This window comes from Rhamphochromis sp. 'chilingali' (assembly GCF_963969265.1).
Source record: "Rhamphochromis sp. 'chilingali' genome assembly, chromosome: 14".
In the NCBI taxonomy this organism is placed as follows: Eukaryota; Metazoa; Chordata; class Actinopteri; order Cichliformes; family Cichlidae; genus Rhamphochromis; species Rhamphochromis sp. 'chilingali'.
Window position 1 is genome coordinate 32,383,853 of NC_137941.1, and position 22,802 is coordinate 32,406,654.

Sequence of the window (22,802 nt, forward strand, 5' to 3'; positions counted from 1 at the left end):
AAAAAATGAATATTTATTTAATTGTTTTTATTTATTTATTTTTAAACTACGCTTCTCAAAACGAAGACGGAAGTGAGGTGGAGCGAACATCCCGTTTCAGTACGACACTTCCTGGTGTGGCCCATGTTCCTTTCCTGACACCCGCCGTCGTTCAGGAGCGGAGACCGTTGATAGTTGCAGTTATGTCGGCAGCTGCTTCGGGAACCAGCAAGGCGGCCCACGGCGATGTGGCTGCGAAGAGAAAGAAGGGACCCGGTGCCCTGGCCACGGCATATCTCGTCATTTACAACGTTGTTATGACAGCGGGGTACGTAGCGTGTTTCCTCGTGCTAATGCTGCTGGGTGGTGGATGATAGAAATGTCTCTGGTGGTGCTGATGGGCTGTGCTAAATAATGGGCGAAGGAGTTCCCCATTGTAGTGTTACAGCGTTAATATTCTTCCAGTTTTTTGCAGTTATTAATGTCATAAACATGCCTAAGCGCGCTAAGGAGAAGCACAACTTTGGACGTTGTTCCTCCTGCATCCAAGGGCTTACAAAGATTAACATTAGAGGAGCAACAGACAGCCACCTGGCGTGGACATTAATTGTGACTGACGGGACGCTACTCCATACAGTACAGGAATATTATGACAGATATTCATTGTGTGCGGGTTTTTTTTTTTGTTTTATGTCAGAAAGTGCGGATTCACGCATTGGACATGCTGTTTTGTTGGATTACTGAGATTGATTTTTGTTTATTTAGCACCCGCTCAAATGAATGAGAGAGAATTATGAAAATGAAAGAAAGATTATCGTAAATGTTACCAAAACCACATGTGATAGTTTATAATATTAAAATAAAGTAATCTTTTTAAGGACTGAAAAGACAATTCGGTGATTTAAATGAGATTTTTTTTAAACCTACAAATGAGTTGTTGTTTTTTAAAGTGTATGTTTGGAGAAAGAATACGATTGTGATGGAGGTTGTTGTTTTGCATTTTTAATAATGCAAACATATTTTCTTAGCTTTTCAAATGGTAGTTATCTTGAACCGTGTACACAGTAATCCTTTTGCAGATTTTATTGCTCTGATTTTCAGACTGTTGCACAATTGAATGGTGACTTGTTTGCTGACTGTTCCAACCAGTTAGGCCACATTTACCCTCCTCAGTATTGACGGCCTGTACAGTGCTTGCTTTGTGCTGAGCACTTAGGGTGTTTTTTCGCAGGCACGGTTTTGCATATTCAGCCACAGCCGCTAAGCAGACCTGCTCAGTTTCTGCCTAACTGGCCCCAGAGTTGATATCAAATGCAGCCAAGACGGAGATTAAGAGTCATTAAAACCAGAGTGTGAAATGAAACTTTCTCTGAATTAATCTTAACTACATTATTTTTATTTAGTTCGCGTCTGACATTTCCAGCTCAGGGACCAATCCTTGAAATGAGGAAAAATATATACAAAGAATGGTAGCACAAGGTGGTCCAGCACCACCACTAAGCACCCAGTAATAAGACCTCTTAAATATTTTTTTTCTATAACTTGTTACCTGTGTGTGTGTGTTGTGTTTGTCTGTGTGCACATGTTTGCCAAAAGATGCAAAAATCGCAGCTGTTTTAATGGCTGCTTTTGACTGTATGTCACATAAACTACAGACGCATCATAAGATGTTTATTTCTACAGCAAGATCATCTGGTAGGCCTTGTTTTTCATTTATGAAGTGACCGCATTGCATTTTCCTCTACTGTTTAGGTGGCTGGTGATAGCTGTGGGTTTGGTTCGAGCTTACCTGGCCAGAGGAAGCTACCATGGGCTGTATTACTCCATAGAGAAACCTCTGAAGTTCTTTCAGACTGGAGCTGTTCTCGAGGTGAGATAACCACTAAAGGTGTGGCATAACTGATAAAAACTGAGCATGCAGCAGGTGTATGGTCTGTTGAATATGTGGTATTATTTCAGAGGTCACTACTATTGCTCATATCAGCACACACTATCAGTTTTGTATGTAGAGACTAGTAATGAGAAAAAAACCATTTTATTAATCCAGCATTAGCCTTTTGACACATATAGGGCAAACTAATAATGGACAGTGTCTAACAGTGTCTTTGATTCTCTTCAGAGTTTGGTATGCCCTGATAACTGATAACTTAACATGCCTCTCCGTACCATGTTGAAGCCACACAGTTAATGACTTAAAGATTTTAGTTTCTATTTTAAGATCCTAAAATTATAGTTTGGTGCAAACTACAAATGAATATCATTTTCTAATGTTTTTCAACACTAGGTTAAAAAATGTATGTAGACATTCTTTTAGCCTTACATGTGTTTAGAGTGGTCATGCTAACACACATACTGACCCAGATGTGTGTAGTGAGTGTTAGAGGTGTTGCAGTGATGCTGTCCATACGCACTGTATACTTAAAGTCAATATATTCCATTCATCAAATGACACATGCACTACCGACCTCAGCTTAGTTAGGTGATCAAAAATAGGACCAATGATTTTTGACTTGGTTCAGTGACTCTCAGCATTTTGTTTCAATAGAATATATAATGTATTAACGGGGTAGGTATTTGGAACATTTTTTATAGGAAATCTTCGAGTTCTTCTGCGTATAAACTGGACCAACAGTAGCTAGAGTTAAAAATGTGTCCGTGTACTTTATTCCAGAAACAGATTGAGTCAATTTCTATGATCATTTTCCTCTTTTACAGATACTGCACTGTGCTGTAGGTGAGTTTCTCCTCAGACTGCACCTTCCCTCACTTACACTTGCTTCGTGTCACCAGTGAAGCACAGATTAGATTTAGATCCATCCATTCAGTCATCCTTTTAGGTAAAGCTTCCTCACCAAGTACCCAGGACTAAAGTTTTATATATCTTCAAAGGGTAATGTGCAGAAATGCTTAAAAACAGCTGTTTAATTTGATTAAGCTTCTTTTTTTTAAACAAGGAAGGGAAATTCTTGAACGACCTTTGTTTGTGAGGCAGTGTTAACCTAATGTGGGTTTGTTTGATGGTGGGAAAAGCCCGAGTTCCTGGAGAAAACCCACACAAGCACAGCGAGAGAACACTGTCTGCACACAGAAGAAGCTCCCAGGCGTTAGTCCTTACCACTGAGCCACACGCTGCCCACTGAAACACAGTTATAAATACAGAAGCAAATACAGTGGCTTGCAAAAGTATTCGGGCCCCTTGAACTTTTTCACATATTTCCTCTTCCATATTGTAAGCTAGGTACCCGTGTCAGAAATGGAGTACATTGATTGTTTGTATTTTATAAATTTGATCATGCCTTAAACCCATGGCACATAAATATGTGTATTCAGCGTTTAATATGGTGTAAGTATTTTAGGCAGCTCTCTGATTTTATCCCCAAAAGAGGGAACATCCTCTGGGAGACTGTTTGGTGTGCTTCCCATTAGACCAGTTCCAGATAGTCCAGATCCAGCGAGCATTAAAACTCTTCTAGTGACTCAAATTTACTTCACTTTTTCTCAGTATGACCTTCAGTTACCTCTGCTACAGGGTGAAATATGTTAAAGATGCTGGAGAAATCGAGTATCAGATGTTTGTTGTTTACATTCCGAACAGAATATGAAGTAACCTTGATGGCTGTTTAGTTAATGACACATTTGGGTGGTTTTAAATTTGTAGTTGGCTCATTTCTTTTCTAAACCAGTGCTATTTATTCCAGAGGTTTGAAAAATGTAGTTTAATTTGTGAAATCTTTGACCTTCACAACCAAGTTAACTCATCTTTACTGGAACACAGACACCCAGTTGCACCTTGTTGTTTGATCCTCAAACACGTCAGTTATTATAACGTCATTTTTTTTACTGGGCAACGCATGTTTGCAGATCTCATATTGACAAATCGGATAACAAAGCTTGATATCTCAGTTTACAGTTTTGACAGAAGACATAATTATGAGTCGTGAAATCGCATTTGTAGATGTAAGTCAGATGTAAATATGTACAGACAAACAAAACCTTTTCACATCTGAAGTGTGTACAAAAAAAGAGGGCAGAGAAGCTGTTTGCTTACGTGGCGTTAATGTGATGAGGAGAGTGGCTGTGGCCCGGTTGGCCACGGTTGTAATGCACAAACCTTTCTCTCCGTTATCTGGGATTTGAAGCTAAAGCTAACTGACCTTTCATACTGTAAACAGGCTACCCGAGGCTGCTGTCCACATACACACACACACTGCATCATCATTTATAACTGTCCTATATGTGGATATGTTACTCACAAAGTCTCTCATCAGCATCTTTCTCAAATGTACTACTTTAAAAATTACATTATTATGATTATTATTATTAGCAATTTTAAATTTTAGTGAAAAGCTACATTTAGACTGTGAATGGAAGCTTAGTCCCACCATAACAACACATGACCCTTGAGGTTCCTAGGAACTCCCACAAAGGTGGTTAGACATTGTGGCAAGTGTTTACATGTCTGTCTGTCACTCTGTGGACACATTTTGTTAGTGTGGTAAAGTCATAACTGTGCAAGGTACCGCCACAAAGCTTTGCAGATGTGTAGCTGAGGCCAAAATGAACGTGGGCTCAAATATAGTTGTGCTCTGATCTATGATTGCAGGGCCGAATATTGATTTAAAGGAGCACAGATGTTAATAAATGGTTCATTGTTTGGTATGGACCTTTGTTTGTGTTACACATTTGTAACTAAGTTGTATACAAAGTATACAAAAATATAATAAAAGTGCTTAATATTTCCTTATAGCAGTTTAAGCCCTTACGTGCTACATACTGCTAGTAAAAAACAAAACAAAACTATACATCAGGACAGGTGTAACACGTTTAATATTCAGAATTAAACTGAATTAACTATTGAAAACAACATATTCTTTCTTCGTCTTTTTTTCTTCTTTTTTTGTCATCACTTAGGACAGATTCATCTATTTTCTTTCTTTCTTTCGATCAAACTTTACTGGAATTGTCACTGGGCAAACAGAGCTCTTGGTGACTGCCATGCATTTGACCCGTACAGAGGAGCAGCTAAAACATGTGAAGTGTGAGTTAACACAGTGTACATGCAGAGCGTCTGCAGGCTTTCAAGGTTAACCTGTCTATAGCTGATGGACGGCAGCTGGTGCATTGCAGAAATGTTCCGCGCTTTACAATTAATGTTCTGAAAGTGACTGTGTAGACATGAATAGATTTTCTGTATAGCTGAAAGGGTGTACCAAAGAGAGGACAGTTTTAGTCAGCTGTACTAAAACCAGTAGTCTTGCATGCTTATATGTTCAGTGTTTGTGTGTTGCCTCATCTCCCAGGAATCGTACCATCCTCTGTGGTCCTGACTGGATTCCAGGTCATGTCCCGGGTCTTCCTCACGTGGGCTGTCACGCACAGTGTCAGAGAGGTACAGCGAGTTTCTTTCCTTTTGCTACTTGTGTAAACTGAACTTGAATTACACCGTCCTTCTACATTGTTTCATTCACTTAAATTCAAAATTGACCAGCTGATCTACTGTTTGCCCTGTTTGTAGCTTGAAGAGGAGTAAACGAGTAAGTAACATTACAGTTTTGCTGTAAGGCTGCAGGAATGAATCGACAGCATCTGTCTAATCTCTGATGGGTTTTATTTCCTGTTTGTCTGAATGATGATGCACTGACATTTCTCTCAAACTGTTCTCTCTTCCCCTTTACGTGAATGCATTTCTAGGGTGTATTTAGAAGAGTGAATTAATGCATAGTGCGCTTGTCTCTTTAACATAAAATGTACGTTGTTTTTAAAATAATATTTAAGGATAGTGAATGTTGGCCTGCAGTGTGATCTGAGCATCTGAAACAAACAGCATGGTTCTGTGAGGGGGGAAAGTCAAGTTTGGCCTACAGCAGAGTAACTACTGTAACATGATGCAAGGCCGTCTGTTCGCCTGTTCTCCCTCCATCATCCTTCTTTTTCTGTGTGTGCGCAGGTTCAAAGTGAGGACAGTGTACTGCTGTTTGTCACAGCCTGGACTGTCACAGAGATTATCCGCTACTCCTTCTACACCTTCAGCCTGCTCAATCACCTGCCATACCTCATCAAATGGGCTAGGTAAGAAATAATTAAAGAGTATTTTCATCCAATGGAGGACTGAAAGTGCTAAAAGTAAGAATAAAAGATGAAATAATAAACAACAACCTGAACTAAAGTAATAAAAAAGGCATTAATAATTTCTTTAAATTCTTAATATTTAATCTGCTTCCTGTGTTTAAATATATTTTCATCATCATCTTAAGAATTACATGATTAATGATTTTAAAAAAAAAAATATTTATTTATGTTTTGCTTTGCATATTTTATTTCATTTTTCTTAACTTGTTTCTCTTTGTTTGCTTATGTTTATTCGTCCTTTTTTTTTGCATATTATCAAAATGATAATATGCAAATTCAAATTTATTGAATTGCATTGTGGCTCAACCTTTTACCTGTTAGTTGATCGATGCAAAGATAAACAGAAATGGCTGACTGGAGTCAGGTCCTTAGAGAACAAAGCCACCAAGCTGCTAATAATGCTTTCAGTCAGGACAAATTTCAATCTGTTAATAATTACATAAAAAATGCAATAAAAATAGACTCCTTGGGTGTTCCACTGTTAGTTCTCAGCCTGTTTTCCAAACAAAATAATAAATGTAATTAATGTAATTAAAGGAAAATAATTGATTAATGTTTTTGTTTACTTGACCTCTTTTCAAACCTAATTCAATCCTTTATGAATGAAAATCTTAAGGTCGTATTGCGTGAAAAGAGGATGCTAAAGCAGTAAGGAGTCGCTGTTCATCACATTACGTCAAACACTGCCAAATTATTTCGTCGATGTCATCAAACATGCAGAAAAGCTTGTGCTTCAACAATTAAAACACAAGCCTCTCTCTGTCTGCATCTACAACCAAGGCAACAGTGGTTAAGAGCCTCCCTCCCCGAGGTCTTTGTTGCTAGGAAGCAAATGGGACCATTGCTATATTGGTGTTCAACTCTGAGTTTGACGTGAGCCCTGAGAGACAGAAATTTGTTGTGCATTTGTGGAAAATTCATTGTAGGATCACGGAAGACAGTCGCTGGGTTTGGAGTGCAAGTTATAGAAGAGACAGATGAAGAGTTTTCTCTCTGTAGAAGACAACATCTTCATTGTGTGCACGTGTCATATTTAATTGCAAACTTTGCTTCTTTCTGTTTAAAACATGTGATTGCTTAACACTTCAATGATTTAGGATCTTTTTGAGTTGCATTTTTTGCACCTGCTGTTGCTTTATGTTTGTGTCACAGTATATATTTAAATCATGTCAATGATTTCTGCGTGATTTCAGATTTAATACTCTAAATGCTGCTTTGCATTATTACTCTTAATGTTTTCTATCACCTCTTACTTAGTGTTTTAGGGAATGATTTACTACGATACTGCTTCCTGTTACTAAAACAGCAAATAAACGATAAAGTGATGAGGCTAATTGTTTCTTTCCCTTCCCCTCTCATTAATAAACCTCTGTACTGTAGGTACACCTTCTTCATCGTGTTGTATCCCATGGGAGTGACTGGGGAACTGCTGACTATCTATGCAGCGCTGCCATACGTGCAGAAGACAGGCCTGTACTCTGTTACCTTACCCAACAAGTACAACTTCTCTTTCGACTACTACACCTTCCTCATCCTCATCATGATTTCCTACATTCCCCGTAAGTCAAAGGCGAGACTTTCCATTCTACCTTGTGTAGTGAAATAGCCCATTGTTCATTTGCAGGTTTTTGTTTTTTTTTTGCATCAGAAACTGATCAATAAATGCCATTTTAGACATTTAGTTTTGAAAAATATTTGCAGACTCCTAATCAAACATGCAGAGCTCCCTGTGGGAGGATTCTCAGTCACATCTTCAGATGGCTTTTTGCATGTTGCAAAGCATTTCTCACTCTCATAACTTCATTTAGAGGCTTTTACTTTTTCACTTAGGAGATGTAGTACTAAAGTGCTAAATTAAAAAAGAAATCAAAAAAAGTCTTCCCTTTTCTTTTGAACAGGGAAGGCAGTTTTGCCCTTAAAACACTAGAAATCTGCTTATGTATGCGAATTGCACTTAAGGATTCACTACTGTTGGTTGGTGACTGCTATGAGCTGAGTGCTGCTTGTTTGTGGCCACCCTAATATTTACACATTTCACAACAGAGAGCCTGTAAAACTGAGAAAAGAACTAAACATGGCATGAAAAGTTAGGAAATGGTTGGATATTTCTTTGTTGCAATAATACTTCTTGGCAATAAATCTGATGTTGCCATGTTTAAGTTGAAGGTTTCGGGGCTGCAGCTACCAAATAGGATGTTGATGAGTGAGAAGTGATGGACTTATGTTATCAACCTTGTCAACAACAGTGAAAGGGATTTTGGTCCTAGTTGTCTCTGACAGCCCGGTTATTTACGATCTCTATCTGAAGAAAATGTTTTTTGTATCCTAGCAACAATAAGTGCTGAGAGAAGGGTGCTGAAAATGAGGTCATGGCTGCTTTCAGCTGCCTGTGGACACAGACCCATAATGACATAAGCTATTACATAATTAGTGGGGTTTTTAAAAGAAAAAATAAACGCGCATATCAAAGGCATAATTACAATATTATGCACTCAGTGGTCACATTATTAGATATGCATGTGGAATCTATTGCAACTGGTTATAGTTTTCCCCTTTTTTGTGGTATTGTAGGAAATGTGTAGATAGAAAGTTGGTTCATATTTTGTTGTTGTTGTTTAGTGGTCTGTGTGTAATTTCTCAGTGGTGAACGTGTTCTCTTAAGCACTCAACATCTGCACTTTGACTTAACTGTAACTTGAATAGGAGTTGGTGCACTGATCAGCATTTATTGGAGAATGTATTAATTTGTTCTTTCCCCCTGCCTCTCCCAGTCTTTCCCCAACTCTACTTCCACATGATCCGGCAGAGGAAGAAGGTGCTGGGTCACATAGAGGACTACGGCAAAGTGGAGTGAGCCCAGCGGCATTCAGCAAGATTCAAACGAGGGGGGAGAAAATGAAAAAAGAAACCAAAACATCAAATAAACGAGGAACAAAATTACGCTTATTGGAAACCCGACCAGGTTTAAACTGCCAGAACTGACCTGGCAGACGGTCCAATTATCAAGTAACTTTCTTTAATACAGCCGTTGTTTTGGTTGTACACAAAGAACTGGTGTTATCTTTTTGTTTTGTTTTTTCTCTTTTATATTATTCATATTATTCATTATTATTTTGTTTAGTCAGAGAGCTTGCAGCTGTGAAGGATCTGTATTTTGACTTGGGTACAGTCGAGCGGCTGTCTGAGCAGTGAGCAGAGCTCCATCACGTAAAGCTTGATTCGAATTATACAGTGATATAATTCATACCTCTCCCCGCTTCCCTTCCCCTCTTTTTAAATGAAACTTAAAAAAAAAAAGTAGAGTAGATTTGTTGCCTCCCCACGACTCGTTTTTTGGTTTCTTTTAAGACGCTTTGCTTTAGAAAGAACGATGTGAAGTCTAATACTGAAAATTGGTGTCTGTAGGATTTGCAGGTACAGTGTTCGTTGCTGCAAACTGTGGTCCAGATGTTTGTGTTCTGTCATTTATTTTATTTAAAGGTTTGATTACATTCCTGATTTAGTTCAATAAACCTTTCATTCCATGCTTGCATGCTTGGGTTTTCCTGTCCATTTTATTCCTCTCAGCCGTTGTTTGCTTGTTTGTGGTTGTGGAGTCTGCCTCAGCTTAGTTTATGTTTACTCTCTAAAAGCTTTAAAAGTTTCCTGGCTTTTCAAGTGATGACTGTGAGCCGTGTCCTTTGATTTCTTCATTGTTTGATGTCCAGGTGGTTCAGACACTAATTCCTGTGACTAGACAAGTCCTGTTTTTGTTTTTTTTCCTGTGCACATCCATCATTTTTCTGCCTTTTGTTTCTTTAATCTGTTGGATGTTTATAGCATTGTTAGCTTCATTTAAATTATACTTTAAGCGTCAAGATTAAAGCATTCCTGCTCCTTTAAGCTCCTAGTGTGTACCCCACCTCTTACAAACACAGTCCGTGTGTCTTAAAGGGGATGTTTTAAAAAGAAAACACTTACAAAGAAGTTATTTTGGCATAAGATACGGGACACTTAAGCAAAAAATAAAAAGAGCAGATAGCACAATCTGTAGTAGCAACAGTGTTTTGGGATGAAATAAGCTTTGATAATGTAAAACTGCATTGTAGCCTAAATATGTGTTGGAGTTTTCACTTTTATTTAAAAAAATCCAGATTGGGGTCTGTGTAGTTTGGTAAATACGCTTGGTGGTTATTATTTATGTAGAGGATTGTAAACTAAAGTACTTTTCATATGTGACAGCTACATGGCATTACAGGAGTAATGATTTTCTCCTGTGGGTTTTTTTTTTTTTTTGGACACAACGTTACATTTGAGCATTATGATCCTGAATGCTTGATATTTTCGTTGGACTCAGGTGACTCCGTAACACCAGGCTCGAGATTACCTTTGAGTTAAAACATAATGCTTGCAGTAACTGCCTTTAAGCACCTCATCAGCAAAGCAGTATCAGCAAAAAAGAAATAAGTATTTAAATAAAAACTTCTTTTTTGTCATATCTCTGGTGATAACTAGCCATGCACAGATTTGTTGGTTTCACAGTATCTGAGATTTCTGCCTCCATCACAGTGCATTAGAGGTACTTTGGAGTTTTGTTGTGGTTCCCAGAGAAATGTCACAGAAGCAAAAAAAAAAAAAAAAGACAAGTTTCCAAGTTATTCGGAATCAGTAATTGATGATAGGTTTTTAAATACACACAGAACCACCCATAGTGCGATGCAGCCCTTAATAAGTTACATGCATGTTTTATAATTCACAGGAAAAAATGCTCCCTTGGTCACACCATGTGGTTTTTGATTTATTGCCCTGATTACTTTTGGAAGTCTGTAGTTAAAATAAAACTTGAGGCTGAAATCTCAGAAACAACTATCTCTTAATTTGAAGGGATTTGTGTACATCATGCTCCATTATGCTGTTTCTTCTAAAAGTCAGTGTCACGGATTACAAACAACACAAATTATGCTGCTAAAGTTCAGCTTGCTGTCACGATCCTAAACCACTCCTTTATCCTAGCGATGTAAGCACCGAGTGGCTGTAATGTCAAAACCAGCCTTTGTTCTCCTTTTATTCCCCACATTATTCTCCTGAAATGATAGAGCATGATCAGGAACATTTGTTGGACATGTCTTGCAGAAGCACAAGTGCAGCTTGCTGTAAAACTGCATGAAAGAGGAGATCTGGCTGTCTGCAGGAATGATGATCTATGTTATTAATCTCAGTTTAGAAAAGAAAGAAAAGACACAATACAGAAGCATGGTGTGTTACTCCAGAATTGGTTTTCCTGAATAAAGTTTTGATACAAATGTTTTGCATGGGGCCAGCAGACTTTGTGCAGGTGTGAATAACAAGTATATATTTACAATAAAGCTACAATATGAGAATCATATTTGCTATTTTCATGTATAAATGCATAAACATGACTACCATGCACCTGTACACAAATAGCCCTAATGGACCATTGATGGTGCCTGTGAATTATAATGCCCTTCTCATAATTTTGGGGGGGAAATGGCTTGTTTTGTGTGTGCGTATGTGTGTTCGCGCGCCTTAATGTACCAGTGACTCACTCATACACTATGTAGGTGGGAACATTGTCTGTTGTATAATATAGCAGCATTGGACGGCTTTACCAGCTAAATACAAGCCAAAACCAAGTTGCCCATTAGCCTGACGCTGTAATGAAAATGGACGGGGTGCATGAAGCTGGGCAGGATAAGCACTAATCAGCGTGACCGCCTTCCTCATTTGCGCTGCTGTTAACATATCATGCCTTTGGACGTGACGTCTGTGGTGCAAATACTTTGCAGGCTTGGGCCCAATCGAAATGAACTGAAAAGTAAGCCTGCTGACACTGTGCACTACTGTCAGTGTGATCTAATGATACATAACATGCAAATATAAAGATGTGCTGTACACAAATAAAAAGCTATATTTATATGACGAGGAAGTGAGTGCAGAGTAAACAGGGGCATTTGTATTATTAAGAATGAAACTACAGACAGCTTAAAATAAAAGAAAGTTGTTGTTTTTTTAAATATAACACATGGACAAAATTTGCAAAATGCTCTCATACTGGATAAATGTTATAATGACCCGTGGGTCTGTCTGTAGGAGGCACGTCTGCTATGGACTCGTTCAGTAACTAAACAGGAAGATTTTACAAAGATCGAACAATATCGAACCATAGAGGCTGCAATATTCTGTTAAGTTATGAAGAGCTGAAACCTAGAGCCCCAACTTTGTTGTTGTTGTTTGTTTTTTAGTAAATTTCAGACTTTCCTAGTGAACTGCAAAATCTCTCAAACCTTACAGCCCCAGCTGGTTAGTGTAAGATATCTGTTAAAAGCAAACAGAAAAAACTGGTATTTCTATATATACAGTCAGGGTAAAAACAAAAGTACAAACTCCACATAAGGGCAAAATGGTCCTTACCAGATCTAAAAAAATAAGTAAATACAACCTCACATGACATTTTACAACATGTGATTATTTCTTTCTTTTACAAAAAGCCAGGTTACAGAAGCAGTGTGTGAAAACCAAAGTAAACTTTTAAAGCTTCAGCAGGAATTAAGAGGTAAGTAGCAGGTACTGCTAAGCAAATGCACTTAATTAACAGATCATAATTTCACAGCTTGCAGCTCTGAAGCATTCAGGTGTGTGCCAACACAATGTCAGTTTGTGAAATGCTGTGCAACCTTCAGAGGGCTGTGAATGAACGAATGCCTGCAGATTTCAATGCACTGAAGCGACATTGTAAAAAGAGAGAGGGCCAAAATTCCTCCGCAATCATGTGAGAGACTGATAAAGCCATACAGCAAACCAATCATTCAACTTGGTGCTGCTTAAAGTGTTGTACGAGGTGTTGATGGGGAGCAGTTAGTTTTCCACACAAAGCTTCTGCTTGGCTTAGTTTCTGTTAAATAACTAATGACATAATGTAACATTATAATATATAATGTTTTGTAGTTTATCTGACATTATATTTACCTTTCAGACCTGGTAAGGACCACACGATTTTTTATTATGTCCTGGAAAAAAAACACAATAACAACAACAACAAAAACTTTCTGCAAGATGTGTATGTAAATACCATCACTTAGCAACAGCAAAGGGCCCTGTCAACTGCTACAAGTGTTAAAATTGTTGATGACAGCTGAATACGAAATGTTTTCTTTTACATCAACATCATCAGAAATATCAGCTTTAACGATCCCCTATACTTACATCTTTCTCTGAAGGTACACATTTTAGCCAATACAACCAAAACCTAAGTACTGATACTTGCTTGCCCATAATAACACACTTTAACCTACTAAGACCCGAACTTTTTCATGGCATGAAATTTTAATATCTCTTTGCTATTTGGGCTGATTGAGACCTGATGAATGGAAAAACAAAGAATGATCTTTTTACCTGATGTAGTTTCTGAGAAAAATTATATCCACCTGAGGACATTTGTTTTAAATTTCGATAGAACATTATAAAGTCACAATTAAGTAATGATGTGCAAAACTCTTTATTTGGTGTCTGAACACAGCAGCGTTTTTCCTGAGTACAAAAACAAAATGAGAAACAACAATTGTGCAGCTTTGAAGTGCTGCTAACAGTTGCAGGAAGACGTACGCCTGCAACAAAGTCAAAAAACGTAAAAGATTTCAGAACATTGCATGAAACACGAAACATGTCAGGTGGCAGTGTAATGTCCTCGTGAGTGGATATCAGGCCCTTGTATAGCAAAATTAAGTATGTCCACATATGCGATGTCCACATATGTGGATGCCAGGTCCTAGGAGGTTAAGACTGTCTAATGTTATTCTATCTAATGCAAGCTTCACAAAGACTGGCTGGGATTTAAAACCTCATATCTGAAATACTCTAGTAAGTGAGTGTGAACTTAATTTATTGGATAAACCGATAGTATCTCTGACTGTATATGTAGGGCTGTGTGTTTGTGTGTGTGCGTGTGTTCGTACAGGTGAGACTGTAAAGGCTGCTCTCTACACCAGGATGAGTCACACAACACTGCAGTCCTCCTCATTTTCTCCTTTGCGAGGAAAAGAGAGACAGAGAAACCAGCGCAGACTGAATTCTCCTCCTGTGGGTGAGGGCCTCTTCACCGTGGTGTCACTTCTTCACGACACAGTATCTTTGTGTTTCGCCCTCTTACGTCGTTCTGCGTCTTTACTCAATTCACCCGACACATCCCCTGTGAGTCTGAAATAACTGACGTTATTTTAGACAACAGCGAATGGTTTATGTGGGCGTTATGATGTTCAGCAAAGCATCAGCACAGCACATAATAACCGATTCAGTGGATCAGTGCTGCTGCTCACCGAGGCTGGTTTTCTGCTGCCTCAAACGCTGCCTCTAATTGAAACAGGGCTGAGTTTTGATTATTCCTCTTTGTGCTGCTGAACAAGCCGTGGCAGTAATTCAGTGCACCGGGATCAGGTTAGAGTCATCCCTCTGCTAGCTGCATGTCCTGGGTGACTCATTTCTCTCTCGTTTCTTTCTCATCACACTTACTTTTGTCCATCTCTATTGGAAATTCACACACATGAGGACTTCACTGATTTTTCCCCTTAAACATGATAGTGCCTTCTCACTGTCTATTTGGTGGCTGAGAATGGAGTCATAAAGTATCAAAAGATCCCAATTGAATTTGCACAGTTGTCATGGTGAAACTGAAACTACCTGAATACTTGAAAGGCTGTTTTGGCTTACAAGTTGAGTTGTGCTTTTCAGTTCAGATTTAATTGGCTATGATATAACATCTGAAGAGCTGCCAGTGAGGGTGAGAGGTGAGAGTTAAAAAAAGAAAGAAAGAAAAGAAAGAGAAAAGCAAGTAAAAGTTCTGCATGTAAAATATCTCAGTAACTACTCTGGATTTAAATGAAAGACAAAAACACACCCGTCCATTAATTTTCTTAATCATTAATCCAGTTGAGGGTCACAGGGTTATTGGAGCCTTGAAACAATAGTTTTTCATTTAAAAAAAAATTGTTTCTTAGTATGAGTGTGGCTACGTCTTCGCCCACACTGTGTAAAATGTTCAGTTTCACGCTCAGGCGATGGCAGTAGTGTTCTGTGTCACATCAGCCACAAACACAAATGTGTGTGTGTGTGGTTGTAATCACTTTGAAACGAATGTGGATATTCTAACTGTAGCCACGATTTAACTGCAACTTCTCGGTTATTTGTTTGCTCTTCAGAGGATTAAGAGCATTGCTAATTTCATTTCAAATTAAGACATTTGGCTTTAACTGGAACAATCGATAATGTTGGATGACTCAGCCAGGGTAACTTGGAGTTGAAAGCTCTGTAATATCAGATAAAATAACAGGGAACATTGACACGCACAGGCTGTGGAAATTTGTAAATCAAAATGATTCAAATGCACTGGCCACAGTTTGCACAAACTTGGCTTGATTTGTATTCGTATAAAGAAGCAGCCACTAGCAAACAGTTCTGTGCTTGAAGGCCCTGCTGTGAGAAGGGTTAGCAGAGTTTCCAGTTTTTAACTGATTGGGATGCTTTTCAGCAACATCTTAGCCAACCCGGACAACAGCGAAAAATATGTTTGCATTTTTTTCTGAAGTAAAAGCAAAACTACCTGACACAAGCCCCTTTGCATGAAGAAGGGCATCTGGCAATTTTTACCCCAAAATGTAAGCAATATAAAGCATTAGTTATGCACATTATATTCCATCTTTTAAGCCAGAGATTTAATTTTAATTCAGTGTTTTAGTGACCTTATACTTGTTAAGAGAAGTTCTTATTGTTCCTAAGTTGATCATGTATTTCATAGGTAAAAATACACTATGTAAAATATGAAAGCCATTCCTCACACACTTTGTATAGATTGGACTCTGTTTCATACCATTTCAATTAAAAGTCTGTCTAAATGCCTATAGAGGAGAGACGTCTAAAACTGATGGCAATAGAATTCCTATGTAGATGCAGATGGACTGCAGGGAGAGTTGGGAGAAAATAAGAGAGACTCTGGCTGCAGGTATGGAGCAGGGGGAGAGAATAGGAATGAAAACCCTAATGGGAATGGGAGCATACATGAGAGGGAGGCAAGGTAGTTGGACTAGCGGTGGTTAATCTGGTTGACTTTAAATGTCAAGGTGGGTGCTGAGGACAAATGAAGAAAAGAGTCCAAGCTGGATGGGGAGGAGACTGAGGAGTCAGGAGTGAAGAATAGGAGTGATTTGTACCAGTGGGAGTGAGAGGGAGTTAGTTATCCAGCTAGACGAGTTGGGGAGGGTGCCACTGATGAAAAGGCAGGTAGAGCTGGAAGCAGCTGGGACAAAGATGCTGAGATTTGGGCTGGGAGCAATGCGGATGGGCAGGATTAGTAGGTTAAACAAGGATATTGAAGATGGTGAAGCAAAAAGGAAAAGAGAAAGGCCAAAGAGGAGATTTGTGTATGGGCTGAGAGAGGATGTGAAGAGGAGGGGTAGAGATAAATGATCAGAAGCGAGATATCCAGGGCTAATAATGAGCACCTGTTATGGGGTAAATAGCAATCACATGAAATACAGTTTGGGTGTCCGCATACATTTTGGGCATGAAATGCAGGTGTGGTAGGATGGTTTTCTCTGAAATGTGGTGAAGCTGAATGACACAGCACGTGCAGTACACGTTCATGAATGCAATTCTGAGAAGGTGAGAAAAAAAAGGAGATCAGCAATAGTCCCTAAATAAACCCACAAATACAGGCTCTTTGCAGGAACTGAATATGGTTGCTTTTCTCTCTGTGCTGTGCTAGGTGTGTGCAAGAGAGCAACAAGGAAGCAGAACAAGGAGTCATAAGACAAGTTGAGAAAATCAGTTGCACAACTCGGATTGAGATTATTTTGTATCAGATTTATATCTGAGTCTCTTTTCATTTGATGAGGACAGCGCTGAATAGAATCCACTGTTCTCTCCGTTAACAGCGAAAGAATTCCAGAAAGGGCAAAGGGAATTCAGCTGGAGGTGAGCCGGTCACAGCAAACACATGAGGCTCCCTGTCACATGCTCCCAGTACATTCATTAACACACAGTGTTCTTTTCCCCATGTGTAAATGGCAGCAGAGACATTTGCAGGCTTTAAAGTGGAAGAGCTGAAAGACAACAGGGCATACCTGTGCGGTAAAATGAAGGGCAGACAGTAATGTCAGGATGATATAAAGAAAATCCCATTACAAGTGGATCAAATCCACTGTGAGCCGGTAAATGACTAAATCTGTTAACTAAACAATATTTAGGCTGTAGAACAAAAACGCTTCACAATAAAAGCCATGACTTAAAACAAAATCAGACTGGACCAAAATATAAATAAAGAAAAATACATTATTTATGTAATGAGCATGTACTTCGGTCTAGAAAAGGACAATTTTACTTTTTTGAGCAAGAACAATGTGAGGATATGAGTGAAGTTGTTTTATGTTCATGTTGAAACGCCTCTGGGAACTTTTACAGTTAAGTTGAAGTATAAGTTACATTTGAATGTAATTGTCACCGAGAAACAAAAACCACATGTATTGAATCACCAGTCAAATCTCATTAAACATAAAGGGCTTATGAAGATTGGTTGCCGCCCCCCTAAACAAGGTTTTAAAACCTCTTTCTGTTAAACCCCTTTAGTGCTCTCTGTCCTGACTAATGTCTCTCAACCTGCTATAGATCGCGGGCAGCTGGAGATGAACAAATCTCTGTGTTACTGGAGTAGGGGGACGCAGTTTGGAACTGGCAACCTGCTGGGGGGTCACTGAGATAAAATTCAACCCATGCTGTAAGGTACGTGTGGGGTGTGCCATGCGGGCTATCCAGCTGTGAGCGCAGTCCCGCCCATTCATCGAAAGCGCCCGGGGGTCGCGCAGAATCTGATTTGGATTGACCGAGCTGTCATCCAATGAAAGCGCGTCAAAGCGTGACTCACCCCTTTTCTTTTCCAATGGAAGCGGGCCGGAGAGGCGGATCAAAGGAAGCAAACTTGGTTGAATGACCATTAAAGCAGCAATCAGCGGTAAATATGTTATGATGCCACGCTCCAAACGCACACCGAGCGTATTGTCCGAGGTGCCGGGAGCGCACTTTTGCACCGGTTAGTCACTTTGCGAAATGGCCGTGCGCAGGAGGAGTGTCGCTGCAAACCAAGTCGGGGGTGGGGGGGTCGCTCTTCAGGGATTTGAACAGTGATGGGCAGCTGTTGGACATTGATTTGGCGCAGCGGCTGACGGTGAATTGAACAGTGCGGTAACGCGGGTTTGTTTTTGGGGTTTTTTAACCATGGACGGAGAAGCTGTCTTTTGTGGCTGTCAGATGAGGAGAAGGAGGAGGAGCGGCTGACTTCTCCTCTCTGCTCAGTGCAAGTGTGAGAGAATCGTGATGCTGATTTTTGGCCAAACGTGAGGCTCCCCCGCCGCTGCCGAGCAGGCTTCAATGTTCGCTCAGTACAGGTGCATCAGGATTTGAGTGGACGTGATCAGAGCCGTCACCATGGCATTCACCTTCATATGGCATCCCACCTCCGTCTTTTCCGCCTGCAAACCGCTGACAAGGATACAGGAAACGTATCTGCACATATAACGGATTGGAATTGGCCAATTGATGCTGCTGCTTGCACTATGATCTCTGGGGAACTATCCGAGTTGTGTAATGGTTTTATTCCATTTGCAGCGCGTGCCCTGCAACCTCCGTGGATGATGGCTAATTGGGCCCAATGATGTAGAGCCAAATCCACCTGGATCTAATGTTCCCTCCTCTCGTGGCTCCCCTGTGACTTTTTGCGCATGTTCAATTGTTTTTTTTTAATTCCCAGAGCTTTTCGCTATTCTCGGCTATTGCTTTTGGTGATTTCATTTTATTTGTAAAGGCTTTTAAGGACGACTGTTTGCTTCTGAAAGTGGCGATTAAACTGACTGCTAACTTTACATTTTACAGTCAAAGCCCCCGGGCTGTCTGAAGCGTGATCAGCTATGGAAAGTTCAGCTAATAAAAGACATTTAATGCGACTCATCCTTGGGACTAAATAGTTCCCTTCCCTCTTTTAAGTGGAACAAACTTCTTTTTCCCTCCCCTGTCTCCTATATTTGTTTAGATAACATTCTGTCACTGCATCCACTTTTCCACTATGTCCAGATCAAACAGTGTCAGCCCACCCGGAGTCGGTGCTCCCGGGTTGAGGGGAGGGACCGAGCACAGATCAGCTTGGGGAGAGTCTCAGTCTGTGGCCAACGGGTGCCCATACTCAGCAAGATCTCCGCGCAGGAAGCTCACCCGGACCAACAGCCGGTGGACGGAGGAGGATGATCTGGACCACCGGCCGCCCGGGCGAGCCTCCACGACCGTCAGCAGGGTCAGCTTCAGGTCCAGGTCGGCTTGGCAGGACCATGGAGAGGAGAGCCGAGACAACAACCGCGCGTCCTCTAAACGTCCAGACGGCGAGGTGAGACCCAAGTCCGTGGAGCTGGGTCTGGAAGAGCGGAGAGCCAAGCCGAGGACCGACGAGGAAGAGGTCATGCCCGAAGTAAACTTTTCCTTCGTGGCGTGCTGCACCAGCGTCATGCACATTTTCAAATCCAAAAAATTCCAGTCGGAGAAGTTGGAGCGGCTCTACCAGCGCTACTTTTTCCGTCTCAACCAGAGCAGCTTGACTATGCTCATGGGCGTACTTGTGCTGGTGTACACGGTCATGTTGGGCTTTCACTGCTCCGGTGGGAGATCGGGACCGAGCGTAACGTACGTGGTGGTATTTTCTGTGGCCATCTTCCTCACGCTCGTGCTCATGGTAATCTGCAACAGGAACGGATTTCACCAGGACCACATGTGGGTCGTGTGCTATGTGGTCATCCTGATGGTGTTGGTGATCCAGGTGATTGGAGTACTGCTCGTACAGCCCAGAAGTGCCTCGGAGGGGATCTGGTGGACCGTGTTCTTCATCCATGTCATCTACACTCTGCTTCCCGTCAGGATGCGAGCTGCGGTCATCACTGGAGTTATTCTTTCCGCCATCCACGTGGCCATTTCTTGGATGTTAAACGAAACGGACAGCTTTCTGTGGAAACAGGTACGTCGAAGAATGCGCTCTGTTTTTAAACGTCTGCGCAGAGATGTGAAGCCACGCGTTGCGCGCAATAACGCACATTACACACATTTGTTCAAAGCATCCCGGTGCTGAACGTTTCTCTCACGATCAAGTGAACAAAAGTGATAGAGAAGTAATAGAAATTGTAGGATAATAAATGTCACACACACACAGTGGCAAGCACAGTCTCTCTGATGGGGAAAAAATGGGGGACCCTTTTCAAAGCCACTTAAATCACTTCTGTGTGAGCTCTCAAGGACAGATTGTCCAAAGTGTGTGATTCTTCATGTCAGATCTACCAAGACAATCAAAGATCAGAGAGGGTCTTTGAGTGTGGCCATTAAAAGGGTGTAAACACTTCTGCCTTCAGCTGTGATCTGATCTAGATTATCTGAAGCATCTGAGACCGCAAGTTTATTATGTTAACCAAAGTGCCTGTGTGGGGGGCTTTGTGGTTAAGTCAGAGTCAGGAAACTCCTAGATGCGAAAAAACAAACAAACAAAAAAGTGAAACGTGTTTACTTGAAATATTTTTCCTTTCTCTTTTTTGTGGTTTCTGGTTGTCTTTCCAACACCGAATGACTTAATTGACAAGTTGAGCTGGTGATTGGTTAGACAAACACTTCAGTCTGAGCGAAGCCACTGGTTGGCACGGAAACAGCAGCTGGCTTGTTGCTTTTCAGTGGTGCCAGCAACTGTGGGCTCAGCACAAGTATAGCTATACAGCCAGCTTTTTCCTTTTGCAGTTAGAATTCTCTGTTTTCACTTGCCTCATAAAATCTCATTTGTTCAGCAAAACTAACAGTGCGCAAAGAGCCTGGTTTAATGCCAAATACTATCAGAAAAAGTCTGACACCTGGACATATTTCACAGTTATGAATTAAAAGAAGTGAAATCGTGATCCTTTGTTACGATATCCAAATTTATTGCATTTCATTGTTCTGTTTCATTATGACACATGCCTGAATATTCCGTATTTTAGTCTTGCCATTTTAGCTCTTACTAAACTTGATCACAGTGGGTTTGCGAGGATGGAGTTAACCCCTGTTTATTGACTTATAGCATTCATATAACAGTCTGGTAAACATCCTGTGCAGAGGATGTTTATCAAACATTTGAACATGATATAATTAGTAAAACACTGAAAACACTTTTCTAACCGCAGAGCTATTGCATATTTAGGACTAATGAAGCTATAAAGAATTAATGTGCAGCTTAAACACCTGAAATCAAAGCTGTTTAACAGAAGGGAAGGAAAAAAGTGTTTGGGCTTAGCTTTGGAAAAACTGATTTCAGATTGTTTGTTTTACATCATCTGGGCTCTTAATAAGCTTACAGCTGATAGTTTCAGGGGATCTTGTTTTATTGTTCTGCTGAGCTTCCATGTTTCCCATAACATCCAAATTCCGCTGCTGGTATTATTATCCCACTTGGACAAACGTGGGATGGATGGATGATATTATTATTATTATTAATATATATATATGTATATATTATTTTTTTTTACAACGTCAGTATTGCGTTCAACACATTTGTCCACATTTGGCTGGTGGACTTTATCTGTAATAAATGCACTCGTGCAAATGAGTTTAATTTTCCACCATTATTTAAAGGCACACTTAATTGTGTTGACTACTAAGCTCTATTAACTCCTAACTGCTCTCTGTTACGTGTTTGCATGGTGCCTTTTGTTGTTAACCCATTTACTGTTTTTTTTTTTCTTTACAAGGCTGTGTGCTGCTTAAACATCGTAGCTCATGTACAGTCAGCGCTCCTATAAAGATGTCAGAGTTTATATGGAGAAAGATGCCTATTTATAGCTGAAGAACCTCCACAGGGATTCATCCTTAAATCGTGAACTACAGTAAATTTGTGGATTACTTTTTTTAGAGGCCACTTTAATAGTTGGGGCATGTTCCATAATGAGGAAATCTTTATGTTATAGTGTGCACTTCCATTTTAAACTATACTGTAACTCAAAGGATGACATTGATTGCATAAAGATGGATTGCTTAAATTGTATCATAAAAGGAGAATGCAGTTTTTAAAAAAGTTAAATATGTGCTCACATGAAATTTGATGCCAGCAATATATTTCAAATAAGCTGTGATGGGACTGCAATAGACTGCAAAGTTTAATAGTAAGATAAGCATGCAGTTTGTTTATTTATTTTGGAGCCACATATGTACTGCCACCCAGATTTGAGCTTCCTTATTTCAGAAGGATGACAATAAACTACAATGTGCAGCAGCATAGCTCCATGAACTGAAAGTATTGGGTAGATATGAAACAAAATATACAACATTTTCAACGTATGCTGCGCAGGTGAAATCCTATCCATTTAAACAATGCATCCTTCAAACACCTTTTTTTGTTTTGTAGTTTTTATTGGATTTAAACCCAACATCACAACAGAACAGTGAGCAGCTGCTTATGAGTCTGGAATAAAGAGAGGCATTTGCTCCATCAGTGAAAAGTACTGGATAGAATAGCAGATACGTCTTCAGTTATCGCTTTGACAAGATTTTCAGAAAATTTGACCTCTGATGCGTGATGTCGAAGTAATGAGATTCAAACTCGTCCAACATTTTTAGTGCATACACCTATGATAAGAAAGCCCTATGTCACTTTGTTCTTG

General features: G+C 40.0%; 2 protein-coding genes across 3 annotated transcripts in view; both read left to right on the forward strand.

Annotated features, from left to right (window-relative positions):
- The first annotated feature begins 99 nt into the window (after nucleotides 1–99).
- Nucleotides 100–9,641, forward strand: hacd2 (3-hydroxyacyl-CoA dehydratase 2). Its single transcript, XM_080903983.1, has 7 exons — nucleotides 100–307; nucleotides 1,732–1,849; nucleotides 2,695–2,713; nucleotides 5,280–5,368; nucleotides 5,927–6,048; nucleotides 7,489–7,667; nucleotides 8,880–9,641. The coding sequence occupies exons 1-7, from the start codon at nucleotides 183–185 to the stop codon at nucleotides 8,960–8,962; spliced, it is 735 nt and encodes a 244-aa protein (XP_080760109.1). The 5' UTR covers nucleotides 100–182; the 3' UTR covers nucleotides 8,963–9,641.
- Nucleotides 9,642–18,064: 8,423 nt separating this feature from the next.
- adcy5 (adenylate cyclase 5) overlaps nucleotides 18,065–22,802 on the forward strand; it is a 96,320-nt gene continuing 91,582 nt past the window's right edge. For both annotated transcript variants that reach the window (XM_080902721.1, XM_080902722.1), the window contains exon 1: nucleotides 18,065–20,146. In XM_080902721.1, coding sequence (XP_080758847.1) covers nucleotides 19,211–20,146 — 936 coding nt within the window. In that variant the 5' untranslated portion in view covers nucleotides 18,065–19,210. The remainder of the gene's footprint in view (nucleotides 20,147–22,802) is intronic.